Below are 21574 nucleotides of genomic sequence, written 5' to 3'. Positions count from 1 at the left end.
TATTAGCACAGACATATATTTACGAGATAGCAAAGACATACTGTTACTGAAGACAGGTCTATGTACCTGAGTACTATCTACTGAAGTTAGCACATCTACTGTCTGCTGAAGATAGCACAAGATGTACACACACTTTATATCTACTAAGCCTGTTAGTAATACCCGAGAAATTGAGTCCTGCTCAAAAAGTGTGCTAGGTACAAAAACCAGCAGCTTGATACCCCAAGGACATTATTTTTTTATATTTACAAGCCTTGTCATGACCCAGTTTGTGTTTTTCCTTGCAAAGTTGTATGGCATCATTCATACTATCATAGTGAGTTGATAGAGCCAAAATCCAATTACAATGAGGCTAGAATTCAGTGTGAAAGACAGCTGTTGTTTAACTTGTTTATATAAATATTTTGCAGGTGTATGTTTTCAATAAATATCATTGCTACATACACATAACTGTTTGGGGACCATTAAAAAAAAAAAAAAAAAAAGCAAATTTTGCACTCCATTTTGACTTGATCCCTGGTGATATTTGTACCCCGGGTACCCACCCGTTAATTACATGGGGTACCCGGGCACAAAATTACCAGAAAATTTCAGAATTACTATCTACTGAAGATAGTGCATATACTTGTTGGCTACTGAAGATAGCAGTTTCAAGTAGTTTGTGTTTTCATTGGATAATAACTGGATAGATACATTGTAGGCCTACATGTATATATTCTGCCCTTTGTGCATATAATTTGTCCATTATATCTGGTTAGTAAGGTACTGTAGTTTTCAACAAGGTTCTTCAGTGGTCTGAGATTTGGCGCTGCTTATTTTGCAAGCACCGGGAAGTGGGGTTCTGATTGGCTAATTGAATCACATCATCATTACATAGGCACCTCATTCGCTGTTCGTTGATCAAGCTGTGTTGCATCGCGAGACCTAGTTCTTTTTACGTAATAATCAGAGAGAGAGCAGACGGACACCGCTGAAGGAACTTGCTGAATACTATATGCATGCACAAGTCATCTGTCTTGAAGACAACAAAAGAGCCATTCACATAATCAGCTCTAATTTGACTGATTGCCACAATTTTCAACTGAATTCTGAGAAAATTTCAAAAACAAAGGTCTTTGGAATTCATCTAATGTTAAATGAATCAGAAAAAATATGATTTTCAATATCGTTTTGTTCCAGAAGACTTTTATTTCCATAGCTTTGACCCGTTCATTGTTTATACGGACAGTCAACCCTTTGTTTTCCAGTGACCTTAAATAAAATCGGTACAATATATCCACGCTACATACACAATCTATGTTGGGTGTGTGCCCCATAATATCGGAGACTTTCCTGCTGAAAGTGTCAAATGATAAATTTCTTGCATGATTTGTTCACATAAAAAATCCAATTATGACACGGTTTCAGATTTGAAGCAGGTTTGACTGCCAAAAATGGCAAAATATAAAGTTTCAAAAAATATTGTTTTAAATATGTTTTCTAGACTGAAATTTTGTGCAGAATTCATTTCTGAAGTCAGAAATGCACAATCTGTCATTGTTTTCCTGATATGAGCATTACAGTAGAGGCATATGCTTTTGACGCGGAAATAAAAATATGAGATCCATAAGTGACAACATCATCACAACATATTTGAACTCTATTGGCACACTTATAAAGGCTCTGCAAGGCTCACATCATGTTGTAGTGCAAGTCTGACATCTGATTGGTGCACACACATTGAATATAGGTCACATGATTGCGCAATATTACAGGTACTAATTGTTCCCGATTTTGCTCAAAAATGGGGTGGCGAGTCAATTTGATAAAAAAATTAGAACTTAAACAATATGCATTTTAGCACAAGTTTGATACTATATCCCTGTAGTACTGTATCATGGGAATAACTGATTAGTTTTTCTGAAGTCAGAAATGCAAAATCTGTCATTGTTTTCCTGATATGAGCATTACAGTAGAGGCATATGCTTTTGACGGAAATAAAAATATGAGATCCATAAGTGACAACATCATCACAACATATTTGAACTCTATTGGCACACTTATAAAGGCTCTGCAAGGCTCACATCATGTTGTAGTGCAAGTCTGACATCTGATTGGTGCACACACATTGAATATAGGTCACATGATTGCATAATATTACAGGTACTAATTGTTCCCGATTTTGCTCAAAAATGGGGTGGCGAATCAATTTGTTAAAAAAATTAGAACTAAAAAATATTCATTTTAGCACAAGTTTGGTACTATATCCCTGTAGTACTGTATCATGGGAATAACTGATTAGTTTTTTAAACATGTCGCCCTCATATTTTTTTTTTTTTTTGCGATTTTTCAAATGCCAAATTTTACGTAATTTACAGATGTCACAAATTGTTAAAAAAAATTAGAAAAGAAAATTGAGAAGGAATGGAAAGATATTAATGTTATACCCAAGTAGGAACTTATACTGCGCATAACTGATTAGTTTTTCAAGCCTATAGCTCTTGTAGTTTTCTTGTAATCCCGATTTTTATAAATGGCGGGAATTTTTACACCATCAAAATTTTAAGGGGTAGGGGAAACATTTTTACATTTTGCAAGTTTTTCCCTTAGTTAAAATGAACAAAGTTAGGTATCAAATGAAAGCCCATTCAATACTGCATAGACTGGTAGGTCAACCATCACTGTAGCACCTTCCTATCAAGAGTTATGATTTTTCAAATGAATTTTTTTGCCGAAAACAGCTTATTTTGCCATGTCAATTGTCACGAGGCATGTCATATTTGAATGATTCTGACACGCAAATGATTAAGTCAATCACAAAACAAATACCTGAATCCATCAAATAGTACCCTCAGCTGATATGTTAACATTTTAAAGGGCCATATCTATGTATATTGTAGACTCTATGAGTATACAAAGTTGGCATGTGAAAATTTTTGTCACCCAAAAAGTGCATTTTTCGGGCAAAATCGGACACAAATCAACATTTTGTAGCAAAACGATGTACGATGCACACGTTTTGACAAAAAAATCATGTTCTACAAACAATTTTACCCTAGAAAAGACACCTTAGAAATTAAACATATAGCTATTTTCACTCTGGAGTGAATTTTTACACACTTTGGCAGTGAAACCTGCTTCAAATCTGAGACCATGTCTTATAGAGGAATATAATTTTTACTTCATTTACAATAATGCAAAATACATATACATTCGTAGACATACATGTATTTTGCATTATTAACCCTCGGAATTTACCAAATAGGGGTCTGGATTGAAACTGAATTTGGAGTATTTCCCCCTGTTTTTGATGATTTTACTTGATAATTTCTCAAAAAGGAAAAAAAGGAAAAGAAGTGTTTTTATGCCTCCACCTGAGGTATTATGTTTCCTGGTTGTCCGTCTGTCTGTCCATCCGTCCGTCCGTCCGTCCGAGCTTGCGAGTGCAATTTCGTAGAACTGGTAAGGCGTATGGTGATGCAATTTGGTGGAGGGGTGGCAATTGGCGGTCTCCAAATTTTAGCAGGTTTTTGTCACAAAATATGGTAATTAAGTACCTAATTTGCATAATTTATGCATATCAAGCAAATGTCCGTCCGAGCTTGCGAGTGCAATTTCTCGGAACTGGTAAGGCATAATGAGATGCAATTTGGTGGAGGGGTGGCAATTGGTGGTCTGCAAATCTAAGCTGGTTTTCGTCGCAAATATGGTAATTAAGTACCTAATTTGCATAATTTATGCATATCAAGGAAAATAACCTTGTGCACAGATTATCTGGAGATCTTTACGAGTTACAGCATGAAACTTGGCGGAGAGTAGCACAGCCAGAAGTTCTTGACCTGATTTGCTTTCAGCGCAAAATATGCGTAATCGCAAGGTCATTGTGAGGTCATTTGGGGTCATCCGGGGTCAAATCGCCATATATTGTTTCAGGTTGATGAAATTTGGTGGGAACGACCACTGTAGGAAGACAAAAATGTCAAGGTCATTTTGGGGTCATCCAAGGTCATTCGAGGTCAAATCGTCATAGATTGTCGCAGATTCATGAAATTTGGTGGGAACAACCACTGTAGGAAGACAAAAATGTCAAGGTCATTTTGGGGTCATCCAAGGTCATTCAAGGTCAAATCACCATAGATTGTCGCAGATTCATGAAATTTTGTGGGGATGACCACTGAAACAAGGCAAAAATGTCAAGGTCATTTTGGGGTCATCTGGGGTCAAATTGCCATAGACTGCTGCAGGTTCATATTTGGTGGGAACTCCCTCCTTAGTGAGGCAGATAATGTGGAGGTCATTTTTGGGTCAAGTGAAATTGCACAGGTTAAAATGATGGGCGTCAAGGTGGAGGCGAAAAGCGTCGAGAACCACGCAGCTCGAGAACCGCGAAATTCTAGTTCTGTATGATTTTATACATCTTTGGAAGTCCACTTTGTGTGAAAATATTTTTTCTCACATGCCGAAACCAGGGCTTATATATATTTGATGTGTATTTCTAGATGTTCAATCAAGTCTGAAATTCCATCTACCCCTTCCTAGGGTGAAAATAAGAAATAATGAACTAGGGGCTCCTTTTTACACAAAATGGCCCCTGCTTCACTTCATTCAATATGGAACCAGGGGCCACTTCTAATCAACAAAGGGCCAATATTTGTTCTGGATAAGTTCATCATGCATTTATGGCTATGGAATTGACATTTTTGGGTATAATGACCAGGAGCCAGTTTCTGAAGAAAAGTGTCCCCTGGTCAGCTTAAGTTTGGATGGGACCAGGGGCCATTTCAGGGTTTCTGGGGGCTAAACGGCTCCCATCTCCCACTTATTTTCACCCTTGCCTTAGACCATGGCCATCTCTCAGCATCCCTGGAAACAAACCATTTTTTTTTCTGAAGATAGCTCTGCATACACAATTACATGTTATCAATTAACGGTTAAAGCGGACTGGGTTTAAAGATTTTTGTACAGTGCCGTACAACAAAAGCTCTCTATAGGCACGTCACAAAGTAAAAACATTTATTACAAAATCACATATTTATACCCTAAAGTACAGACTTACATTTGAAAAAGATTGGATAAAAGAAATGTGACATGATCAAGGGAAATGAGTCACATGTCGACCCTGTTTTACATTTGTTTCTTAAAATAAGACATTTAGCTGTCAAAATCGGAAACCCCCATGTCGACTTTTCTTTGCGAAGTTACGTCACTTGATCAATTGCTGAAAACAATGTAAAACAAAAGAATTTTAACACTTTCTTTCCCAATATCTCAAAATCAATATTAGCGACGTCCGACTCATTTCCCTTGATCATGTCACAAATGATAATGAGAAAGCAGCATTTTAATATTATTGTGCTTTATAGGAAATTATACAAATATTGTTTGAAAGATATTAAAACCAATTACCGTATTTATACTGTTAACCACTCATGCCCTTATAAGCGCCCACCAGCAACTTTACAACAAGGAAAATGTGATATTATGATTGCCCATTCACTAGTACTGTCAAAATACTTCCATTTTAAGCTATACGCCAATCCGACTAGGCCATTACTGCGATGTCCCTGACGTAAAATGGTGGTGTCCCAAGGTCGGGGGTTCCAACAATTACTTGTTTAGTGTGCTATATAGAATTGTACACAACAGTGATTTTCAATACAAAATCATGAATTGATTGAACAAATTAAATCTCCCACACTGGTATGGTACATCTGTGGTTCCTCAATAGATGGCCAAATGCAGTAAACGCTTCTCGGATTGGTGTATACCTATCGTGTGACTACATGTGGGAAATTGAGCCTTAAAATATCAAAAATGTGCATTAAATTTTAATTAAATTTTTAAAGTATGCAATTATGTAAACAATGTAATAAATAAGCGGCCACTCAAAATGATTTTGTTGAGCGTCTTGGGCAGTTAATGGAATGAATCCGGTATTCATAAATGAGAATTTGCACCAATAGTCGTGTTAAGACGATTATAGAAATCTTGAGGATCGGCATGCTCAAGTATTACTATTCCTAAGTCAATCCCCGAGTGTGTGCCCACACGACTAATTGAAGCCTGGAATCATCAGGTTTTGCGATGCCCGATGTCGTCATCTTAGGGCATTACAACCGGAAGCTTACTGTGACCTACAGTCAGTCTACTCTGAAGTACAAAGTACTGACGCGGACGCACACATTGTGCCGACTTTGAAGGCACGCATACCTCCAGCAGAGACGCAGCACTACGCACTGTTAACACGCTGTATACACGCGCGTTGTCACTTTGTACTTCAGAGTGGACAAACTGTATCTAGTATTGCGCCAAATTTAACCATATTGGGGAAATCATGAAATTCCCTAAATTTCTTGGGGATAAATTTGGGGGAAAATCCTCCAGACAAGTTTTTGCTTGGAGAACCTGTTGCTTATAATAGGTATGTCACAGTGGCTGCACAATAATTCTGCTACACTGTGCATGCAAGCATAACAGTGAATTGAAAAGGCGCGCTTCAAATTTGGCCAATTTTAGAAAACATCCATGTCGATAAATGAATTTCTTGATATGCTTCATTTATCCAAATTGTTTGAATTTTTAATATATGGTGTGTGAAGCCTTCCCGAGGCTACCATCGGGTCCCCCCAAATTAAAAATTGTTTTGTTTAAGAACTACTGCCTGTTTTTATGGATTTTTGAAGATCGCTCATAAATCAGTAAATATAGGCCTACTGAAGTAAAGGAACTACCACCATTTAGCTGAAATACTAATCTTTCTTAGCATGTAAATTAATTCCGTCGACAACAAATGAAACACTTCCCTAAAACCAGTTGAAGCAAAACATTAATCAATGTTTTTTTTAGGGAGTAATTTTCCAAACCACAATAGCTCTAAGCCATTGTGTGTGTCCAAGGCCATACTATTTTTGTATACGCTGTACAGTAAAATTGCTGTTCATTTTACCGATTATCCTCCCATGTTAATCCAGATGACAAAATGTTAATTTAAAGTCTCATTGCAACTGAATTTTAATTTTTACTTTTCGGACTTGGCTTTGAGTAATGGTGACACATACCATGTTTACAGTAAGAATGAAAATTATATTCCAGACACCGTCAAAATGTCAAACTTTTAATTTTTTTGTATTGTTTTTAAATAATTAACTGCAGTTCATTTATTCAACCTCATAACAGGATCATACTTAAAAGATTTATGATGAATGAACAGACGTTCATTAAATATTGAAAAAAAAACCAAAATTACTCATGCCTAATTTGCATAATAATATCATAAATACATAATTAGCTGTAATTACCTAATTTGCATAATTAATTACTTTTTGTGTATTTTTTGTCATCAATTGAAAGAACTTTGTATACATATGTGTGCAAAAAAAACCGCACCTTTATATCATGTACGGTTTTCTATTGGCATCAATTTTGCATATTAATAAGCTGAACTTAGTCATTTTTTTAGATTTTATTTGTCTGCAGATTGGCCGAAATGGCTAAAATAGTATATTTGATTAATTTATTATAATTATTCAATGATGGATTTTTTTATTTTGTTTTCTGTAACGAAGTCAGGAAAGATAGGCATTTAACATGTGCTATTTAAATTAACGCTGTTTTTCCAAGCAAGCGTCCAAATAAACCTTCAAAATCTCGAAATGTGCCAATTTTGTCATTACAGCCATTTGTGGCAGGATTTCATTCCATCTACGAGCATCTTTAAATTGACATTACATCACAATGCATTGACCGATTTCAATTCTGTTTTTGATTTTTGATGCTTTAATAAAGCTTAATAATGTAGGAACATTAAATAACGCGTTTCTGCTGCGATTATTTTTGAGGTGATATACCTACTTATAAGCAAAAGGCCACCTGTGTGGGCATGCCTATTATCCTTGAATAACCTGTATCTTTTTTTCTGTTTGTCTATAGTGCTCTTGACCTTGGCTTTGACATGTTGGAGTTGGATTGTCATCTGACTATGGATAAGCAAGTAGTGGTATCACATGATGATCATCTGGGCAGGGTATCAGGGATTAATGCCCTCATATCAGAGACTAATTACAAGGTATGTCACTCTATTTGTTACAAGAAGAGTTTGATGTATACACTGTCACTGTGCACTCAGCCCATCGTAAACATTTACAGTGATGGTTTTTAGGCATTATTGGGCTTCCAGTTGAAATCCATACACCCCGTATGGAAGACATGACATGTTCCACACAGGGAGTGTGAACTTCAAATGACTTAGCTGAAAAGGTGACTCCATTTGAAATCTACACCCCTTGTGTGGTAGGTTAAGGTTGATGTCTTTCATAGTGTATGGATTGCAGCTGGAATACCCCAATTTGCAAAGGATTTTGGGTTATATGGATAATAAGAATTGCCTTCTACAGTGGCAACTGTGCTTGGTATCCTTAACAAACCATTTAGCAAATTGTGAAGTAATTAATTCATTTATTTGTGATTTTTTTCCCTATCTCCCCAGGATTTACCTCTAATGTCCACAGCACTCAGCGTACCATTTTGCAAAGGTATGTACATGTAACAATTAAGCAGGAAAAAAACTAACTAGAGGCAACGAAGGCAATTGCGTTGGGTGCCCCCATGCCTTTGCCTTGGTGCCCCTCAAAATGTGTAACTTTAGATGTATTGTTTAGCATGTGATTGCCTTTGGGCATAGCAGGCCTTTAGCAGAATTGCCTGGCTGCCCAAGCAAATGCCAATATGAACTTTTTCCCTGAATTAAGTAAAGTATTCTTAGGTGAGTTCTTAATAATGTCCACAGTAGACTGATTACCATATTGTTGTATGCTATTGTGTGCTAACAAAGGCACACAGGTTTGTAACAAAGATCGACAGACAAACGGAGATACATAAAGAATAAAGTTTAACGATGTGCAGCAAATTTAGAAAATTGACGTTTCCGTTTTTGGTTTTGTGGGCCATTGCTAGGCAGATTGTTTTGTTAGTGGTATGGCCTGGAAACCAATGAGAATTGCCGTTTCAGGAGCGCGTCAGAGCGCAATTGTGTTTTGATTGTTCGTTGTCGATTTTTCAATCAAATGAGACAGCATCAAGAAGTGTCTTGATTTTCAGAATGTTGAATTTTTAATTTTATAGCAGTATCTCTTAATAATTGCATCTTACAGATAATGTATTTCGTAGTCATAGGAAATAATAAGGGTCTTTTATATAACAAGCTTCTCCCAGGAAAAGTTTTCAGTGATAGAACTTGTTTATTTCATGTACAAATAGAGAACTCCATCCTCTGAAAATCCCAACAAGAATTAAGGACTTGTGCCCTTACTTGCTGGTGGGATTTTTACGAGAAGACACTTTTAGTTTGTGCCTAAAATTCCAGGTATGTCAAAGTATGTTAAAGTATAAATACTTTTTGTTTGTAATGATCAATACTTTTTGTTATATTTAGGTAAATGGTGCCAAGGTGACATCAAGGACAGACGTATACCATTGCTGAGAGAAGTCTTTGAACAATTCCCTAACATACCAATCAATCTGGACATCAAAATTAACAATGATGAGCTTATAGCAAGGGTAGGTGTTGCTGTATGATGTTGGTATCGGGCTAATACATTTCAAGTCCACACTCCCTCTGTGGGTGATTATGGAAATATCTTCCACAGAAGGAGTATGAATTTCAAATGGAATTAACACATTATCAATTTTATTTGTAAATCACCCTCCCTCTGTAGAAGATTTAGGTTGAATTGTTCTCAGAGGGTAGTGTTAATTAGTAATTCCATTTGAATTTCATACTCCCCCTGTGGAAGACATTTCTAACATCTTCCACAGGGTAGTGGAAATGTATCGAGCAGCTGGTTTTTGTACCCGAGTATCACAATTTTGGAGCAGGACTCGATTTCCCAGGTATTACTCCCAGCCTTATTCAAAGCCACCAGTTATAAAGGTAAGGCATTAGACTCGGTGCACTGGTATGTGTGGCAGTGCGAGTTCAAGCCCTAGTGCAACCTCTGCTTTTAGCTGTATTTTGGTATGATGTTGAGTATAAGCTCTGTCTGCATTGTAACTACTGGTTTTCACCGAGCAGTTTTGGGACACATTGAACTATGACCTATCAGGAAAGTTTCTTTAATTGTTATTCATTTATTATTGTAATGATGTTATCAATAGAATATTTTAAATAATTAATTTATGAAATACCTATGTTTTAGTAAAACATTTTAAATATTATTTTGCATGCACAAAAAAACAATTTTCCTGGTAGGTCTAGGGCAAAGTGTCCCAAAACTGCAAAACCTATTCCACAATGTAATGCAAATTGTAATGCCAATTTGGGTTATTTGTAACAAGTCTTTTTGTCTTGTTCTGTGTTGCTAATAATAATTCTCTTATTTTTGCAGGTGATTCAATTAATACGGGAGTTTGAGAGAAAAGACATAACAGTAGTGGGAAATTTCAAAGAAAAAATTGGCAAAAAGTGTCATAAAGCGGTAAGAGTAATTTGATACTATTGTACTACAATTGCATGTAGTAAACGTGGAATCATGCGTGCAGGGTTCCCGCTAATTTTTCAAGTTATAGATCCCATACTCTGCAAAATATGGGGTCTCCCAGAATTGTTTATAGGTCTCAAATTAAGCAAAAAAAAATGAGATTGTTTGCTGGTCCATATACCAGTTTTGATAGATGGGTTAGTTGGTTGTAAAAAGGTTGTTTTTTTCCTCCAAAAGTGATCAGCACCATGAGGATGACATCATTCTTACTTGGGTCTAAGGACTGGAGGAATGATCTGCCGCTTCAATTCTTGTCTCAAACAATACATTACTTGGCAAAGTAATGTCACGTGAGGTGATAGTTCATCCATATAATGACAGACAGAAAATCAAATATTTACGTCTAAGCTTCACACAGCACACAAAGTTTTTGTTGTTTTCTCTTCTTGGACGATTTTCTACATCCAACATCAATGCTAAGGTGTCATTTTATAGCATATTTTTAAACAGTTGTAATAATCTTGGCAATCTGATAATTTGCTTATCCTTGTATATGAGCCGTGTTATATCTCGTAATATGTACGTACTACGTATCATGATTGATCATGGATAAGAATACATGCATGGCGCAGCAATGATTTAATAGTGTGTGCAAATATCAGTTGCGGTATGTCTAGGATGTGCAGCAAAATCCCTGTGTTGTTGTCAAATGTATTATGAAATGATGTGGGCCGTAGTGGTCAGCGACAACCTGTATAGTGTGCTGAGGCTTGTGGATCAACGTCTAGGCGGTGTGTCTGTGCGTAACGCACTATAAATCATTGCGCTTTTTTTGTGCAAAAGTATCACGCAGGAGGTGAAAGAAGTTGAAAGTAATGAGTAATTTTGCCACTGCAAATTTTAAGTGATGATGAAGACACATGTTCCTAAAACAAAAAATGTTTTAATGTAAAGCACTTATATAAATATTTTTCCATTCAGGGTAGCCCTACAACAAAAATATGTTGATTTTGAAATGAGTAGTAATCCTATCATTTTTGGGCAAAGTCCCCATAAAAAAGTGATAAAGGAAAAAAACGCTATTCTTTAACCTTACGGAACTTGGTCGAAATAATTTTTGATTAAATTTTGTGTTCTTTACTTTTCAGGAGCCAGATATTCCGTTATGTTTCAGTATGCAGAGTGTCGTCAAGACGGTACTACTCTTCTACTCGGGGTTATTACCATTTTTTCCTCTAAAAGAAACATTCCTTGAAATTCCAATAGGAACTGTACTATCCAGAAATTTGTAAGTAGTCTAGAAAATGGCCTGTTCCAGTTTAAATTCATACACCCCTGTATGGAAGACATGACCTTAATCTCCCACACAGGGGTGTAGATTTCAATGGAGTCACCCATTCAGGTAACCCCATTTGAAATTCACACTCCCTGTGTGGAAGATTAAGGTCATGTCTTCCACAGGGTGTATGGATTTCAACTGGAACAGCCCAAATATTTGTGATGTGATCAAGCAAAGTGGGTCATATTAACATCATATATATATAAGTTGTTATGTTTAGATAAAATTTAATACACTAGGAAAAGTTGATGAAGGAGTCTAGATAAATTTATTTAAAAGGTTGTCCCAAAATAAAGGAGAAATATCAACAAATTTGAACCTTTGCTGAACTCATGCTAATCTTAATGCTTATTAAAAACCTTAAGGTTGGTCTGAACCCTGGAAATATGGAAACTTTCAGGCCTCATAACTTCTAAATTGTTGGTCCAAAGTATATAAAAGTATACATATTTAGAATGGCAAAGACTTGATAAGTTCATCTGTGAGGTCAAATTTGGGCCAAAATGGCACTTTTATTTAAATCTAAAAATAACCGTTTTGGCCCACTTCTTTTCAGTGCATCGTAACAAAAAAATTCTTGGGCCAAAATTTTTTTAATTTTTTTTAAAAACTAGATCAAAATATCTAGGACCCGTTTTTTCATTTTTTTGATTTTCTATTAACTTTGAGAAATTTTTTTTAAAAATGGTCAAAAAATGATGATTTTTCAAAAAAATCATAAAAAAGCCCGATTTGGGCCCAAATTTCAAATATTTTTTGGTGAAATTGGTCGAAATTAAAAAAAAAAAAAAAACCGGTCCTAGATATTTTGATCTAGTTTTTAAAAATTAAAAAGAAAAAATTTTGGCCCAAGAATTTTTTGTTATGATGCACTGAAAAGAAGTGGGCCAAAACCATTATTTTGGGATTTTGGGCCAAAAGTGCCATTTTGGCCCAAATTTGACCTCACAGATGAACTTATCAAGTCTTTGCCATTCTAAATATGTATACTTTTATATACTTTAGACCAACAATTTAGAAGTTATGAGGCCAAAGTTTCCATAATTCCAGGGTTCAGACCAACCTTAATCCTAATTACAGTAAGCCAAAAAATTAAGGTACCAGTTGTGTTCATCCCTGTATATCCTAAATAAAGACGAATGGGACGTCAATATTTGTTGAAATTGGTTGAGAATTAAAGAAACGGTAGTCCAAAACCTGATGAAAATACGAAATAAAAAGTTGCACAACGGTGTTCTAATCAATGAAAGCATGACACTAGTTTTTCGTGCTAATCAATGAAAGCACAGCGCTAGTTATCTTGTTCGCGAACGCTTTGTGTACAAATCAATAGGGCATGCAATGTGGCAAACTGCAACTTTTAAATTGCCATCTTCCTTGGGTTTTTGGATCGTCGTGTTTTTATTTTTTAAACAATGTCAATGAATGAGGTCTTAAATTCGAGCTAAAATATGAAGCTATTGGCTGTTGGTTCCAATTATTACATATCTGCCTTTGTTTAGGATATACAGGGGGTGAATGTAACTGGTACCTTAATCATATCAAAACCTTTCTATGTGAAAAGTAACATGTTTTTTACCCAAAATAATATTCACTACACAATGAAAAGCAATAGTGACCTTGATGAACGCGAGCTGTGTGGAGTCAGATCGTATAGTCTCACGCAAAGTCTACGCTTGGTCGTATTTCACGTAATGCTAATTATGCTGTGCCATATAGGCTGTGACTAAGACTGGCAGACCCAGCGAGTTATCGAAGGGACTAGAATTGACTTCTGATTAGGGGTACCCATAGTTTTTTGTTTGCGGTGTGACTAAATTCAGGTCTATCATAACCATTTTTAGATGACCATTAGGGAAAATGTCTATACAGTCGATTAACCCGAAAACATTTTTAATAACGTAGAGCAATTTCGTAGAGTGACTATTGGAACAGGGCAGGTTTGACAGGAAAACCCAGAAAAACTTGATCTCACGCATGAGGAAAGGAACAAAATGAGTGAAAAGATGGAATAAATAAAAAATTCAGGCGGGTTTATGGAAGCACCTACAGCTTCAAAAAAAATAATTTTAGGGTTAAAGAATATCTCAAGGTAATATAAACGTGGGTATAGAATTCTGAGTTCACTAGTTCTAAATTGACGGCGATTTAAAGAAAAATTTGGTCATTTTTAGCCAGTTTTCTGTTGCGTTTTGAATGGCCAAGTCTGCCGTGAATTCACTGATTCTGAAATGTTACTAAAGGTTTTGATATGTTTTTGGCTTACTGTATGTGACCCGGCAGCACAAATGAGCCGTAAATTCCCTAAATTCCCAATCGGCTCTCGAGCTAAATGCAATAACTCACGGCGCGTGCGATTATCTTGACTAATGCATTGCACTCAGTTTATTATCCTTATCATGACATATTAAAACCATTTGTTTGATTGAGCGTTTCCATGCATTCATCCCTATTGCAGTGAGTTTACAAGTTTCTGGGTGCGTTCTATGATCTGGTTGGTCGATGCGTTGCTGGTCAGCCCTATCATGTTTAGACATCTACAGCGAAGAGGTATTGTGGTAAGTATTAACCCCCTGGACACTACTGGTCATCTAACAACATTTCTGATTAGGCGTGATTGGGGCTCGAGCAAACTGGCATATGAAAAATTGAGAGAGAAAAATCAGGACTCAGCTTTCATTATTTATAACCCCGGTCGCTGGATTACGGTCCAGAGCTTTACCACTGTGCTACCTGAGTTGCAGTCGACTGTGAACTCAGGTAATCTCAACTTAAAGTCCCCATGATAACTCTCTCATTGTGTAATCTCAACTATAATTATACTTTCTCGATTTAAATTATAATTTCTCGAGCTTGCATCGTTTATTTTCCGATCCTCGCATATATTAATTTGTGTTTCGCATTGTCTTACGCCCTGCTAGGGTGAAGCATATAGGCCGCCTCCTTCTTCATTATTTAATATATAATTGGCCGCTGAGACACAATGAGAGAGTTATCATGGGGACTTAAGTTGAGATTGCCCGAGTACCGACTGTGAACTCAGGTAGCACAGTGGTAAAGCTCTGGACCGGTAATCCAGCGACCGGGTTCAATCCCGCTGAGTCCTGATTTTTTCTCTCTCAATATTTTCATATGCCAGTTTGCTCGAGCCCCAATCACGCCATTTAAATTATAATTTCTCGAGCTTGCATCGTTTATTTTCCGATCCTCGCATATATTAATTTGTGTTTCGCATTGTCTTACGCCCTGCTAGGGTGAAGCATATAGGCCGCCTCCTTCTTCATTATTTAATATATAATTGGCCGCTGAGACACAATGAGAGAGTTATCATGGGGACTTAAGTTGCGATTGCCCTAGTACCGACTGTGAACTCAGGTAGCACAGTGGTAAAGCTCTGGACCGGTAATCCAGCGGCCGGGGTTCAATTCCCCCTGAGTCCTGATTTTTTTCTCTCTCAATATTTTCATATGCCAGTTTGCTCGAGCCCCAATCACGCCATTTAAATTATAATTTCTCGAGCTTGCATCGTTTATTTTCCGATCCTCGCATATATTAATTTGTGTTTCGCATTGTCTTACGCCCTGCTAGGGTGAAGCATATAGGCCGCCTCCTTCTTCATTATTTAATATATAATTGGCCGCTGAGACACAATGAGAGAGTTATCATGGGGACTTAAGTTGAGATTGCCCGAGTACCGACTGTGAACTCAGGTAGCACAGTGGTAAAGCTCTGGACAGGTAATCCAGCGACCGGGGTTCAATCCCGCTGAGTCCTGATTTTTCTCTCTCAATATTTTCATATACCAGTTTGCTCGAGCCCCAATCACGCCATTTAAATTATAATTTCTCGAGCTTGCATCGTTTATTTCCGATCCTCGCATATATTAATTTGTGTTTCGCATTGTCTTACGCCCTGCTAGGGTGAAGCATATAGGCCGCCTCCTTCTTCATTATTTAATATATAATTGGCCGCTGAGACACAATGAGAGAGTTATCATGGGGACTTAAGTTGAGATTGCCCGAGTACCGACTGTGAACTCAGGTAGCACAGTGGTAAAGCTCTGGACCGGTAATCCAGCGACCGGGGTTCAATCCCCGCTGAGTCCTGATTTTTTCTCTCTCAATATTTTCATATGCCAGTTTGCTCGAGCCCCAATCACGCCATTTAAATTATAATTTCTCGAGCTTGCATCGTTTATTTTCCGATCCTCGCATATATTAATTTGTGTTTCGCATTGTCTTACGCCCTGCTAGGGTGAAGCATATAGGCCGCCTCCTTCTTCATTATTTAACATTTCTGATTGGTTGATAACTTGAAATGCTCATTTCAATTGCCAATTATGACGAGAGTTTAAACTATTTATGGTCAAACTTGCATTTGCAGATGATCTTATTAATACTCTCCTTGATTGGTTAAAAATTGGACACAATATTCATTTTGGCCAATCGGCAGGTAGTTCTCATGGGGGGGGGGGACTAACACTTGATTTGTCAACGTCATCTCATACTTGACCATGTAGCAAATAAGGTACGGTATATATAATCATTTGCAGTAAACCTTGGACAATCGCGTATTTTAAGCATACATTGCGTATTTACTGCGTTGGACGCATGTGTCTCTGAATGGCTGCTGAGGCGATCTGCTGTTGCCGGGTGGAAATTTATGAATGAACTGGGCGCCGTACGCGTTGTTAGCTCCGAATTTGCAACATAACGGTAGTCATACTCGTCAAAGGTTTACTGCAAAATATTATAGTCTAATTAAAATAAAGCCTCGCTAATAAATGCCCCATCCATTTTCAAAGTAAAAGGAACCAAAATGCGGAATTTTTCATGCCATAGCATGTAAGCATGGTAAAATTTACAAAACTGAAAAAAATTTGTTCATCAGATGCAGAAATGACACAACTTTGAAAGTTGTTAGACAGTGGAGAGTCAATTGACACCTTTGCTTACCCAGCAAATGTATGTCCCAAAGTACTCAGTGTATCCCCAGTGTATTTTGCGAACGACATGGATTTGAGAAATTTTCATTCTCGCAAATATTTCTTTTTCCTGAAGGCCTTAACCCCCTGAGCACTACCTGCCGATCTAACATTGCTTCTGATTGGTCAATTACATGATATCTTCTATTTTAAAATCACCAATCATAATGGAGCTTTGCAAATAATTCACCCCAATTTTTTTACATGGTGACATTGTTCTAACAATGGTGCTGATTGGTCCAATATTGATAATGAAAACGTCTTTTTGACCAATAGGCAGGTAGTTCTCATGGGGTTAAAGAAAATGTATGCCAAAATTGTGAAAATTATGTCATGCCACGAAAATATTTCACTTTACAGTATTTAAGATGATCAATGTCCTCTTTGACCTTTGACACCTATAATAGTGTTCTTCATAGCTGTAGCATTTAACAAAATTCATTTGCCTTTGATTAAGATTTTGTTCGGATTAGAATCCAATACCCCAAATGTTAAACAAGTATTTTGTGTTGCAGAAATAGTTGAGCTGCTATACAGATGCAATAAATGTTTTTTTAACATTCTTTTTTGTCAGGTATATCTGTGGGTTCTAAACTACGAGGATGAATGGGAGCGAGCAATCAAAGTGGGAGCCAACGGCATCATGACCGACTACCCGACTCAGCTCAAGAATTTCATGGAGGAGAGAGGACTCGTAAATGGGCTAAAGCAGACAAACAAGTACACCGATTGATGATAGCCGTGCCAAAAGGTTTTAGCCTCTTATTATTACATGTTCCTGTATGTGTGTGTGTTGTGTTTATGGTCTCCAGTAAGGATGGAGGGCAAAGGTCAACTATATCCGCCCAAACTGTACAGTGAAGGGATATATACTTTCAATTGACTGTCTGCTCAGTTCTTGTCAATCCAGGTTTTACAAAGTGCTTTGAGAAAAGTTTGTGGATTTATGTTGGGGATGGCTTCAAAACCCAACTGCCGGTCGACCACCGGCACCCGGCTGAACCAGCGGTTAAACCTTGGGCCTGTTATTCCGAACAATAGGATCCAGGTCAGTCGACCGGCGGTTGGGTTTTAAAGCTAAGCATGTAGCCATGCTTAGTCACTGGCAAGGCTGAGAACGTAATATCGGGTTGAAGGTCGTATTTTGTATCGCACAAATCTGAGTAAATTGCATCGTACGTTACTACTATATATGTACCTCTGATCTCAACCGTCCAGATATAATGATGGATTTACTTATCATCAATCTATACATAGAAAGCCCTCATATTATGGGTGTTTATTGGTCACTACCGGCCTGCGATTCTTTAACCCCTTGAGCACTACCTGCTGATCTAACATTGCCTCTGATTGGTCAATTACATGATATATTCATTTTAATCACCAATCAGAATGGAGCTTTGCAAATAATTCACCCCAATTTTTTTGTGTGTTGAGATTATTCTAACAATGTTGCTGATTGGTCCAATTGATAATGAAAACTTCTGTTTGACCAATAGGCAGGTAGTTCTCATGGGTTTAATACAGCTGTGGAATTTGAATTGCGTATCTTTCATTAAAAGCCAAAGCAGCTAAAAGTATTAATTGGCAAAAAGATGAAATTTGTTTATTTTAGATCAGTTGGTTTGAGTAAAAACAGATGTATATGCTAAACAACAAACTTTCACAAATATGCTTTCAATTGAAATTTAATCTGCCAGTAAGAGCCCATCAGGCTGTAGAATTCTCATCAGAATTAAAACCAGAGTACCAGGACTCCCTATACCACCATGTGCAATAGTTTATGGGGAAAAAGTTGGGGTATCAGGTTCTTGCCAATGGTACACGGAAATGAACGAAGAAAATTCTTTGTGATAATTACACTATAACAGATTGTGTCACTCCTTAGACGCATTCAATACATCGCACCATGAATTGTATCTAGTATCGGGCACAAGCACCATTTAGTTTCGGTGTATTTTAAGCAAACAGTGGTGTAATGGGTTGTTTTGATATTGTAGTATGATTTTACGTATGATTGATTGAAATATATAAAGTTAAATCTAATGTGTTTATAGTGAACCAGCCATCCACCAAAAGAGACCATAATATAGTTACTGTTCTTTCTCCCGAGTTGCCTAAGATTCTAGGCAAATCACATGTTGAACCCTTAAGGACTCTGAATCAAAGTCATATGTATCTTATAGTACTTGACTAAAAAAGGGTTTACTTTCTTGGCTAACTAAAATATTTGTAATCAAAGATTTTGTCTGATATTTACAATTTCACGGAGTAAAATTTACATCTCAAAATAACAAAAAAAGCACAATGTACAGCAAAATTCCACAACTTAAAAAGACACTCTTCTGCACTTCATATATGCATCTTGGTAACTTTGTGCAAAGAGATATAGACCCAAAGAGTCTCGGCTCGGAAGTGTGCTCCATGCGCAACTCTATGGTAAATGCCCCATATTGGTTTGTCACAATGGGGACCAAAATAGCGTCTTTAAGCGTGAGTATTGTAAAGGCTTACACGCATTGCCCATGTAGCACTTAGCATGCGTAATGGAAAATTAATGCTAAACCGAAGTTTACTTGGTGCATGGTGAAATAATCTGGAGGCACACTATTTGCCCTCTATGAGTGACACACAAACATTGCAGACTCTCTTTCGCGGCGTTCTCTTTGGGTCAATAGTCCTTTTGGGTTCCTTGACACAGTAGCGTCTGTGTATGATACATGCACGATCAAAGGTGGTGTATCAGTAGGGCACAGTCACTAAGCACCACATCACGCTCTACAGATGCACTGCCTTTGTGTGTGTATCATAGACGCCACTGTCGAGACGAAGCGAAATGGACTATAATCTCTCTGACAGGCTCTGTGTGCCAGCCTTATATTGTGTGCTGCTCCAGAAAACGGTATAAATATACAATATTATACAATTAATCGTAGCTAAAGTGGATTATGCAATGAACCGTCAATCTAGAATTCAAAGATCTTTGGTTACAACACTTTTAACTAAACTAAATTGTATATTATTAGAAATGTTAATATAAAAAACTCCCATTTGCTATCAAATGTATTTCTACTTAAAAAATCAAACTTTGTACCCTTGTAAGTTGAGAAGGTTATTGTACTGAATCATGGCTGCGTTGGCCAAGTAGTTTTATGCCTATGTCATACTGGCAGTTACAGTGACTGAATAAGGTTTATCCTTCATGTAAGCATACACAAAATTAGCCTTTTGTCAAGTCTTCATTAAGGGATTATACAGCTTTGTTCTGTAAGCTGTAAAATCCCTGTCTGTATTCGCTACTTGCATGGTTCCGCCATTATGCACTATGTGCGGGGAGATCCTCGAACTGGCAGCATTCATGAATGGAAATTGAACCAGTCATATAACATTCTTGTAAGGTTACGTAATTCTTCCATTCATGTATGCTGCCAGTTTGAGACTCTCCCCGCACATAGTGCATAATGGCGGAACCATACAAGTAGCGGAATACTAGGCTAACTCCAAGTATGCTAACATGTAGGTAATACCCAGGAAAATCGCTACTACTATTGATCAAACGCCTGTGGTGATTGTACAATGCTGCCAGCATGGGCGTAGCCAACCTTTTAGTGTACGGGAGAAAGCCAAATTTTTGTCTTGTTTTTCCCATTGTGGAGAGCAAAGCCAAATTTTTGTCCCTATTTGTCAATTTTTGCCCCAGTTTCAGTTATTTTAACAATTATTTACTCTTTACTGTCCCCATTTTATCCCTGGCTATGCCACTGTCACTGTGCCAGCATTTCAGTTGTGGCTAGTGACATGCTGTAAAGTAGCATTGACATCAACTGGTGTAGATTTGACACTAGGCAATGCTAGCGACTTCTAATCAACGATCAAGCAACAGATATAGATGCAAAACATCCCAGCAAACACAAAACGTTTTACAGAAAACATGTAAATGTCGGTTTCTATAAAGGGTACAAAACATTTGAAAACTTGCTGCAAAACATAATGTTTTAAGTGTTGACAAAGTATTTTGCAAAAATGTTTGCCAAAAAATAATTTGCAATGACATTTTGACAACATTTTAGAAATGTTGTGTTTTTTTTCATATAAAACGTTTTAAAACTGTTTTCATGACTATTATTAGGGATGACCAATGAACCATCAACTTGATTAGAACACTCCCATAGACATGCAGGGAGCTCAACTGTGCACTGCTTGCACAGACATTTCTAAATTGATCTCAATCTTTTATTTTTCAATATTTTTCTGTAAAAATTGGGGAAGTTAATATGCCAATTATATTTTTTAACTATCTTGCAAATTACAGCAACATAACTTATTTCATTTTCCTGTAAGTGCGAGTCAAAATTGGTCCATCGCCACAGTGCGCTTAATTGCCAGTGGCTGAGTTCAGCACTGCTCAAGAATGGCACAAAATATTCATGTCAATAATTTCAGGTGAAAAACGTGGCCTACTGAGCTGAAATTTGGCAGAGTTGCCAGTAATACCTCTATCATACCCTCTGTAAAAGGTTAAAATATTGAACAAGTAGATCTCGAGTTACAAATTAAATCACCAGCTTCCCTTTGGAATTTCCATACTCCTTTCGAATCATGCTAAGAAGACACCTTTCTGAACATAAATGTGAAGTTTCGTGCTCATTTGATGTATTTTGCACCTGATTTCAACCCTAAACGTTTTCTTATATTTAGGCCCATACCATCTACAACTTGCTGCTGGCTATACCTTGTTTAGAACTTTCAAAAGAAGTACCTGAATGTGCAACCATAACTGTTTCAAAATAGCCCGCG

At 37.1% G+C, this 21574-nt stretch overlaps 1 protein-coding gene across 1 annotated transcript in view; it reads left to right on the top strand.

The window, feature by feature from the left end:
- The window catches only part of LOC140164974 (lysophospholipase D GDPD1-like), a 33130-nt gene extending 14630 nt beyond the window's left edge, over positions 1–18500 (top strand). The window contains exons 3-9 of the mRNA XM_072188380.1: positions 7909–8044; positions 8465–8510; positions 9410–9534; positions 10362–10451; positions 11603–11742; positions 14252–14351; positions 17352–18500. Coding sequence (XP_072044481.1) covers positions 7909–8044; positions 8465–8510; positions 9410–9534; positions 10362–10451; positions 11603–11742; positions 14252–14351; positions 17352–17510 — 796 coding nt within the window. The 3' untranslated portion in view covers positions 17511–18500. The remainder of the gene's footprint in view (positions 1–7908; positions 8045–8464; positions 8511–9409; positions 9535–10361; positions 10452–11602; positions 11743–14251; positions 14352–17351) is intronic.
- Positions 18501–21574: the final 3074 nt, after the last annotated feature.

This window comes from Amphiura filiformis, chromosome 11 (assembly GCF_039555335.1).
Source record: "Amphiura filiformis chromosome 11, Afil_fr2py, whole genome shotgun sequence".
NCBI classification, from domain to species: Eukaryota; Metazoa; Echinodermata; class Ophiuroidea; order Amphilepidida; family Amphiuridae; genus Amphiura; species Amphiura filiformis.
This window is presented reverse-complemented; position numbering and strand designations above follow the sequence as displayed.